This window comes from Ruditapes philippinarum, unplaced genomic scaffold (assembly GCF_026571515.1).
Source record: "Ruditapes philippinarum isolate M1 unplaced genomic scaffold, ASM2657151v2 ctg3142_1_1_1_1, whole genome shotgun sequence".
NCBI lineage: Eukaryota > Metazoa > Mollusca > Bivalvia > Venerida > Veneridae > Ruditapes > Ruditapes philippinarum.
The window spans coordinates 16,896-26,453 of NW_026853440.1; the positions used below are offsets into that span (position 1 = coordinate 16,896).

Here is a 9,558-nt window from a genome sequence, read left to right on the forward strand (position 1 = left end):
AAGAAATATATATATCTTTAATTCTTTTCTCGAAATATAATTTTTTATGACATAAGCCCGATCGGGCATTTTCACCAGCCTGATAGATATCATGAAATCCTAGACCTGTCCCAGCAGCTTTTGGCTATATTTTTGTTACCAGTTCGTTAATGACGATAGTAATCACATATACTGGAAGTCTGGGTTTTTATCCGACAGCTGCCACCACGCCAGTAAACAAGAATACGCGATCGATAGACTTAATATAACTGTTTATTAACACGAACACAAAATGTCCTTTTGTGAAAAACAAATGGAGAGCTAAAAACAAGGGAGACAACTCCCGTATTATGTGTAATACAACTAAATGTTCATAGGTCATTGACCCGCAAGATCAGTACTAAGTCTAGTTGTGCATATCATCGGCTTTTTATTGTTCAAGGATTTTTGTCGGAGTTATGGCCCTTTAATTACTTTTATTTTCAAAGTTCGTCCAGACTACTCCTCTTATACAACTTACGGAATTAAAAAAAAACTTTACAGGATTGATTGGTAGGTCATTTTTTTGTGCATATTACACCTGTTTTATGCTTGAATGATATTTGGCCGAGTTATGGCCCTTGAAAGAAAAGGGTGTTAATAAAGTTAAATCATGTCTAGTTGTGCATCTCATCGACATTTTTCGGTTCAGTGATTTTTGTCAGAGTGATGGCCCTTTAATGATTTTAATTTTTAAGATTTGTCTAGACTACTCCTCTTATACCACTAATGCATTTTCAATGAAACTTTACAGGATTAATCGGTAGCTCAAGTTCTTGTACATATTACACAGATTTTTAGGTTGAATAATTTTTGGCTAAGTCATCTCTATCATGAATTGACACATGTGATCACTGATTGCTCTTGTATTTTCATCAGCAATATATAACACATAATTATGTATGAATGACAGTACTGTTACCTGTTACATTTAATCACACTTTACTTCTTTGCTTAAGACATACAATTATTCAATATCTAAATATTGTGTTCAGTATTAATCTACCCCACTATCCTTATTTTGGCATATCCACAGTAGGTAAGTTTAAAAAAATGGGAAACTTGATATCTTTTGCAAAAACCCTAATGAAATCAATACAAAATCCTAACAGTATTATTTACTTAGTCCTACATGTACTGAAGTTTTATTGAATATTGGATCAATGTTTTATTAACACCCAGGTATACTTGTATGTATACTTGGCAAGATTCCAATGAGATACAGTGATCATTTCAACAGTCTGGACTACTCCTGGGACAGCAATACGTGTTAAAAATATGTTTGAAAATGACATGGATATTAATTAAGTAAATAGAGAAAAAAAAACAAAAAAACATAATGGTATGTATAAAAAATTGTGTTAAAACATAAAAAATAACTGAACTGAATTAAATTTTCAGTTTTGGTTTTTTAACTACAAGTAATTTACTTAGTATTAATTTAATAGGAAATGAATAAACAAATTTAGAACAGTTTCTTATAAACCTTTCTTAAAAATAATTTCTTTATCAAAATTTAACAGGGAACTCCTTTTTCAGATATTTTGTAATGTATCACTGGTACAGTGTTTCCCTTTGATGTATACCCGGTACAGTGTTTCCAGTTGATGTATCACTGGTATAGTGTTTCCCTTTGATGTATCACTGGTACAGTGTTTCTCTTTAATGTGTATGACTTGTACAGTGTTTCAAGATAATGCATCAATGGTGCAGTGTTTCTCTTTGATGTATTACTGGAACAGTGTTTCCCTGTGATGCATCACTTGTACAGTGTTTCCCTTTGATGTATTACTGGAACAGTGTTTCCCTGTGATGCATCACTTGTACAGTGTTTCCCTTTGATGTATCAATGTTATAGTGTTTCCTTTTGATGTATTACTAGTAGTGTTTCCCTTTGATGTATCAGTGGTACAGTATTTCCAGTTGATGTATCACTGGTACAGTGTTTCTAGTTGATGTATCACTGGTACAGTTATTCTCATTATGTATTACTGGTACAGTGTTTCCTTTTGATGTTTCACTGGAACAGTGTTTCCAATTGATGTATCACAGGTACAGTAATTTATGTTGATGTATTACTGGTACAGTGTTTCCAGTTGATGTGTGTTTCCAGTTTATGTATCACTGGTACAGTGTTTCCAGTTGATATATCACTGGTACAGTGTTTCCAGATTGATTATCACTGGTACAGGGTTTCCTGTTGATGTATCAAATGTACAGTCATTCCTATTGATGTATTAATAGCACATGTTATATCAACATTCATTTTTCTATTTCAGAATCCAACATTACTTGGTAACGTTCAAACCAAGAAATATTTTAGGAACAGTAATATTGGCATGTCATGGAGAGACATAAAGAAAAGTTTTCAGAATTAAAGACCAGATAACTGAACAATGGCATCAGAAATCAAATGAGTAAAGGCCCTCAGTGAAAGCTTCTGTAAGAGGGTTTGTTTGATTTTTTCTAATGAGATGAGACAAATAAAAAAAAATGAATACTGAGGAGTACAAATGGAAATGAGTGGATTAAATTAGTGAAAACTTGATTTTTTTAAATCATATTGTGATAGGACGGAGCGATTTATGTCTATGTCATTTCACAGAAACAAAAGCACAGAACGGTGCAGATTAAAGAAAGTTTTTACAATGCAAGTGACAAAAAGCGCATTTAATAAGTTAACTGGTAAAAGAGCTTTCAGATTATTCTTTATATATTTTAAACATACTTCTGAAAATTTTATAGAAAAACTAAGTTGTACACTTAATAAGTCAATTCCCGAACTAAATACTACCAGTGTTACAAAAAAACAAAACACAACATGACTGTGATCAAAGTAGGCCTGAATATTTCAATAAAGCAAAAAAGGACGACACATTCAGGACACAGAAACATTGGCACATATTGACTGCACTAAAGTTTAATCGTATATAAGCGTTTTATAATGCTCTATCTTCGACCGCTAAATTTCTACTCCTTCACCAGTACATACTGTCTATACCTGCTGAGCATTTTCAATGTTAAATATTCTTTACTGGAACAACTATTATGAATAAAACGCAATATTGTAATTGAACCTTTTAAATATTGATTTTGAACCGATTCCAAAAGACATGAATAATAAACTATGGATCTATCTATTCAGGTAGAATGATCGTAAATATAATAAATCTAGATATGGTACAAGAATTATCGATTACTAAAATATAATGGGAAACCAGAAGTACGCAGTAAGTTTACAGTACGCATGCTCAGCAGTGCATGTTTAGTCCTCCATGTTTTTTGAATGAAAAAGAAACTAGGAATGAACAAGGAACAGTATAGAATGAATAAAGAACAGTATACTTGCAAAAATGTATTCATGCAATTGAAATGTCCAGTATGTGAAGAATGGCTAGAAACTGATGTATGCCAGGCAGTAGAAAATGGGCACAAGTTCCACTGGAACTGTTTCTTTAAAATGCAAAGGTATGTTCCTTTATCATCATCATATCGATCTTCAAGACAATATTGTAATGTCAGTACATTTTCTGTAAAGAACCAGATGCTCATTGTTGTTTGAAGTAAAAGAAAGATGCTTTTACACACCTATTTTATGCAGATTTATAATATATATTAAGATCTTGTTCTTGCTTTCTAAACATAGAGGCATCCTATATTCTTCTTGGCCTGACTATTCAAAGAATAGTGAAAAAAACTATTCTCCTCGCCCAGACCTCAGCATCTTCACTTTGTTTAAGATATTGCATGCAAATCTCCAAAACTATTGACGAGTTGAAACTTCACACACTTATTTGAGAGCATAATAGGAAAATCACTGTCTGAGGCCCTTACATCTAACATGGATTTTGACAGACTTATGGCCCTTTTAGAACTTTCCTTTGTTTTACTATCAAGCAATGAGAATAGTCTGGCACACTGTGCCAGGTCTTATTTCTAAAATTATTTTATTCTTAAACTACTCTTTTATTTTCTCATAAAAATGTGTCAAAATTTTTCTATGGTGACCAACAGCCTATTGATATGGTTGATATGTAATGTGCAGTGCTATCAAATTTTTAACAAAAACATTCCAATGAAATTACAATGCATATTTTCCTTTTCCAACAGAGTTCCAGTCAAGTTTGCAATTTTAATTAATATGTGGTTAAGAATTACATCCTTGTCGTAAATGTATAATTTTTTTTAAATTGGGTTTTATGTCGCTGCAACACAGGTTAGGTCCTATGTCGACTTTCCAGCTTTATTTGTTGAGAAATACCTCTAGTGCCTCCTTGTGCATTATTTCAGGCACATATGAACATCTGACTAAACCACCAATGTTCCATAAGCTAGTTGGACAGCTGTCTCACATTAAAGAATTCAAAAACGCTGGCGTGGATCTTACCTACAGCGGTGAGAGACAAGTGGTTTAAAGTCAACGATCTTAACCACTCGACCATAGACACCCTCATGTATAATGTAATATTGTTTCATATGACAACTTGTGTAAAATTCTAATAGTTTTGTATACACATCTACAATGAAGTTTTTTCTTATACAACATAAATGTACATTTCATTTTAGCTCAGTTGAAAGATGTGCTCTTTGCATTGAGGACAACCTGCCGCCTGAATATGACTGTTTCAAATTGAAGGTGATGATAATATTTCATTTATATTTTTACTTTCTTGATTAAAACAAAGTAATGCTATGATAGAATAAGACTTCAAACAGACATTAGCGATATGATAACAAACTAAATCTATCTTGACAGCATTGTTACTCTTTAGATTGCTGTCTGCCTTGAATCACTTTACAAACCTTAAATAAACACATTGATTTTTTTTTTGCAAAAAAGGAAGCTATTGTTAATTCCCAATGTAACCTTGAAAATATTCACCAAAATAGTGAAGATTTACAAAATATTTAATATATGATATTATTCAGATGAATGAAGTAAATGTATATGAGGATAAAGCCTCAATGAGGGACATGGCTCACGAGATTTTCACATGTAACATCTGTGGACATGCTGGCACAAGTACAGAAATAAAGGTAATATTCCTAAAAATCTATTATTTTCTTTTCAAATAAAATTCAATGTGAGTCATAAAAACAACTCATTATTGACAGTAAAACAAAACAAAAAATTATTGGAACTTAAGTTGAAAAATTCTAAAAAAAATTAAAAAATTGAATTTCTCATAAAGATCAGGTGGGACACAAAACTGAGAGATATGCTAAGGATTATATAGAGGATATTTGTTTAGTTCAGTGCAAGATCAGAATATATTTCACTGAGTGAACACCAAAAGGTATATTTCACGAGTGGCGCAGCCACAAGTGAAATATGAACTTTTGGTGTTCACAAGGAGAAATATATTTCGATCTTACACTAAACTAAACTAATTTTCTTTTTATTATATGCAAAGAAACGTTTTAAAAAGACATTAAACCTAATACTGAATGAAATAATAATACAATGTGTCGTCATTTACGGTGTCACGTCATTAAGTTGGTACCCAGTACTGTGCACGCTGGTATTTCACTTACACAACGCAAGGGGCTTAAATTGAAAACAGTGAAATTATCAAAGTGGTAATTTCACTGTTTCAAACAGTAAAATTACCGGTTTTATATCACTTATATATTTCTATAAACCACCGAAAAGCATGTAATAAATAGAAATATTCTCAATAATAAATTTTGTGGAATTGTTATCCCAATCTAGGTAAAATGCTTTGCAATATTTTCAATTTTGGGTCATTTTTCACAATTGTAATAAATATTCTGGAAAAACAGAATGAGCGAATGATCTGAAATTTTGCACACAAGTTATTGTCAAATGAAATATTTATCTCAAAAATGTTGACAGTCCCATCATGTCAAGTAACCTAAGAGTCCCCTTCATGTTTTACTTCTATATCTTGAATAATTATTTTGATAAATGAGTTTTATTACATGCTTTGCAGTGGAAAGTCAAATTATCTTCGATAATTTTCACAGTGAAATTATATTTGATAATTTTCACTGTAGCTTGAGTATATTTGAATGCGGATGAAAATATAATTCATAACTAAATAAAAATATCAACAGGAATAAATTCTGTCACATGTAAATTTTGTTTCTTTAGGAGAAAGAAGTAAAAACCTGCATACATTATGTTAAAAATGTAACAAATTGCGAGAAATTTTACAGAACTAAATTTCAACATTGGTATGGAGACGTCATGATGTGATGACGTTGTGATGAAGAACGCATGATGTTAGGCGGCAAAACAAGTAAAAATGACTTAAAATCCCTATAAAAGCATAAAATAAATAGAAAATTTGTTTGTTTTGCATGTAAAATTGAAATATATTTCACTTCTGAATACCAGCTATTATATTTTCACCCGTGGCTATGCCACTCGTGAAATTATTGCATCTGGTGTCCACTCAGTGAAATATATTTTGATCTTACATGCAAAACAAACAAACATCCTCTATATTATAATACAGACTTTAAACTTAATTGACAATCTAAAGTACAGTCGGGACTGTTATGTGATTTTCCAAGGGACCTTTAGAAAGAAGTCACATATGACAGGGGGTCTCTTACTACAGTCTCAAAGAAAAACCATCTAAATGTATATACCATTGTGACTTAACATATGTAACTGTGTGAAGAAATATTATCTAACCAATTGCAATATAAGTACAAAGTACATGTACTTTAAGTATTTGATATAAATAAAATAATAATGCCTGTATGTATATCATATAAAATTACATTTTACAAAATCTTTTTTATATAAGATTTATGATTAAACATTATGGTACAAAATAAACTTAAAATAGATGCATTCAAAATCTTTAAAAGACATAACATAATATAAACAGCAAATTAATATGTAAAGTTTTTTCTCCTTAAATGAAGGAACGGGTATCAAAATTTTCCAGTAGAATTCATGCAGCCATAGAAGAGTGAAATAAAAAACAATGCTGCCTAAAAAAAATCTTCTATAGGCACTCCATAAACAGTAAAAAAAAACTGACACGAACCTTAATCAAGACTGATTACTATCTTTTTTCACATGCCCAGTGTTCATGAACTTGGGTTATACTTCAAATAAATGTGAACAAGTATGCACCTTTAACTTTTATTTCCTTGATAAGCGTTGATAAGCAATTCTCTGAAAATATTCATTTACATTTACATCTTAATGTAAATTATCTTTTAAAACCATTGCATTTATTTGTTAAATTAAACATACCGATTTTGACTTGTCTCAATACATCAAGTTCCGGATTTAAATTGTCGATATTCTCAATAACGATTGTTTGATGGATTGGGGGGGGGGGGGGGGGGGGGGTTGGGGGGGGGGTATGTAAATTTCATGGGGTGGCGGGGATGTTTGGGGTGGCTTTTGTCCACCTTGTCATTTTTAGATGCGGGGGGGGGGGGGGGGGGGGGGGGGGGGGCTTTTGTCCGTATCCCTATTTTAACACTCATTCAATTGCATCATGCTTACCATATTTGGCATGGCAGTAAAGTCACTTGATAACTATTATATTTAAACCATGTAATTAAGGCAGCGTTGTGTAGTTTGTTTGAAGAGCATGATAATTAGACTTAATTATTTTGGCTTTCTGGGTGTTTAAACAATTATTAATTTATCTGATAAACAGAAAATTAAAAGCTGTGAAAAAGCAAAACATTGGGATTAGACAATTAGGGTCGCCTGTCACATATGACTGGGAGTCTTATAATTCAGAGCATTTGTAAAGGGAAATATGTTGGGCATACTGAAAGAAGGTCAGATAAGAGCCGTTGAAATCAGGGGGTTGCTCAGGCAGTCTTGACTTATACGTATAAAAATGTTCTTTTTATTTATACAAAGCCTTGAATAGTTTTGTCATTTCCTAATTAATTAGTTATAAATTAGGTTTTTGGGAAACAAAGAATATATTGACAACCTGTTAATCTAAATTTATAACAAAAAATAAAGAAGAGTTCTGAACAATGACTATCGGGTTTATTTTGCCTTTTTGTAAATACATTCCAATTTTGATTGATTTATCAGGGCAAAAAAATCTGAGTCAAAAAAGGGGCCATAACTTTAATTTTGCCCTTATGCATCACATTTTGAAAATTAACAAGTTTACAAAGTTTGAAATAAAAAGCTTCGACAGTTTCTGAAAAAAATGGGCTAATCTATTACAGGTATCAATGACCTTGATTTTATTTCTATCTGAAAATAGGTGTGGCATGTAGAACTCATCAAGGTGCATCCATATACTTAGTTTTAATGTTATAACTTTGTTAAAGTAAATGAGCATAAACAAAAAAAAATATATCAAAAAAGTTAACCAATGACAACAAGTGAATAATGACAGAAAGTCATCTTTTTCTACATAAAGTGGAGATAATAAGTAAATCCATAGAACTTTTAAAGTGACATTATGCCTATCCAAGGGTATATAGTGAGTGAACAGGTGAAGATCAAAATAAGTTTTCATTTGCCATAAATCCTTTTAAATTAGTAATTAAGTTAACATAAACAATAAATAACACAGATCCAAATAAAAATTTCTGTAAAGATCCATTACAATTTACCTATAATGCTTAGTTTATAAAAAGAGTGGGTCAGTTTTTTTTAAATTTTAGGGAGATTTATATGTTTATCCAAAACATTTTCCAATATCACCTGTTGGTTAAATAAACACCATTTTGACAGTCAATCTTTTGAAGTATAAAGTCAGTTCAGCTCAACTTGACTATGAAAATATGAGCATAATGTCACTTTAATTTATTCCAATTGTTTGAATGTGTTGTTTTATTTGTATCTGTTAATTTTTTTTTTTTGAAAACATGTATTTCAGTTACACACAGAGGAAGATTGTGAAAATGTTGGTTGCACATGTGCCATATGTTAAAAGACAAGAACAGTTTTTCCAGAGCCATTTGTGCCATATAAACCAGTTGAATTGCTTCACTGCTTAAATGTAACAACCATTAAAATCATACACATTGAGAAAAAATGATCAGCTCTGGGATTATGACAATATTTCAACATTATGCTCATGATTTCTGTTAAAAATTATTTGAAAACAATATCCTTTTTAGTTTATACATTTTGGATGTATTCTCTTTTTTTTCCTTAATTATTTTCGCTGTAAATATATAGCTTTATACGAGGGGTTATCCAAAAGTTCGTGGACTTTCTTTGTTGCGTAAAATATGTTTAAGATATTAATTTGAAATTCTTACACTGCTTAGAAAAATTAATAACAAATAAACACAGAAAAAATCATGTGAGTAGCTTCTTACATTACAACAATATTTAATTTTACATAAGCACGTCGGCGACAGGGGCACACTCCAAAAAGTTATTGACGTCAACGTCATAATATTAACGTACAACTTGTGCTTCAACGTTAAGCAGTCAATGACGATTACTGCTTCTCAAAGTAATGTCCATCACAAAATTTCATAAGCCACTTTAACACTTATGATAGTGAAATTTTCTTTTCTCTGTTCGTCTGCTGATTTTTATCAAATGTTTTTGTAGGTGTT

At 31.4% G+C, this 9,558-nt stretch overlaps 1 protein-coding gene across 1 annotated transcript; it reads left to right on the forward strand.

Moving 5' to 3' along the window:
* Positions 1-3,352: 3,352 nt before the first annotated feature.
* On the forward strand, positions 3,353-8,997 carry LOC132736887 (uncharacterized). The gene is made up of 4 exons (XM_060724100.1): positions 3,353-3,486; positions 4,585-4,654; positions 4,948-5,055; positions 8,865-8,997. Exons 1-4 carry the CDS (start codon positions 3,380-3,382, stop codon positions 8,916-8,918), a joined length of 339 nt encoding a protein of 112 aa, XP_060580083.1. The 5' UTR covers positions 3,353-3,379; the 3' UTR covers positions 8,919-8,997.
* Positions 8,998-9,558: the final 561 nt, after the last annotated feature.

What these genes read in the sequence shown, in the direction of transcription:
- LOC132736887 (XM_060724100.1), top strand. Translation starts at nt 3,380, where the DNA reads ATGCAATTGAAATGTCCAGTATGTGAAGAATGGCTAGAAACTGATGTA. An exon ending in TGTTTCTTTAAAATGCAAAG is followed by an intron (nt 3,487 to 4,584) that starts GTATGTTCCTTT and finishes ATTTCATTTTAG; the next exon opens with CTCAGTTGAAAGATGTGCTC. An exon ending in GCACAAGTACAGAAATAAAG is followed by an intron (nt 5,056 to 8,864) that starts GTAATATTCCTA and finishes CATGTATTTCAG; the next exon opens with TTACACACAGAGGAAGATTG.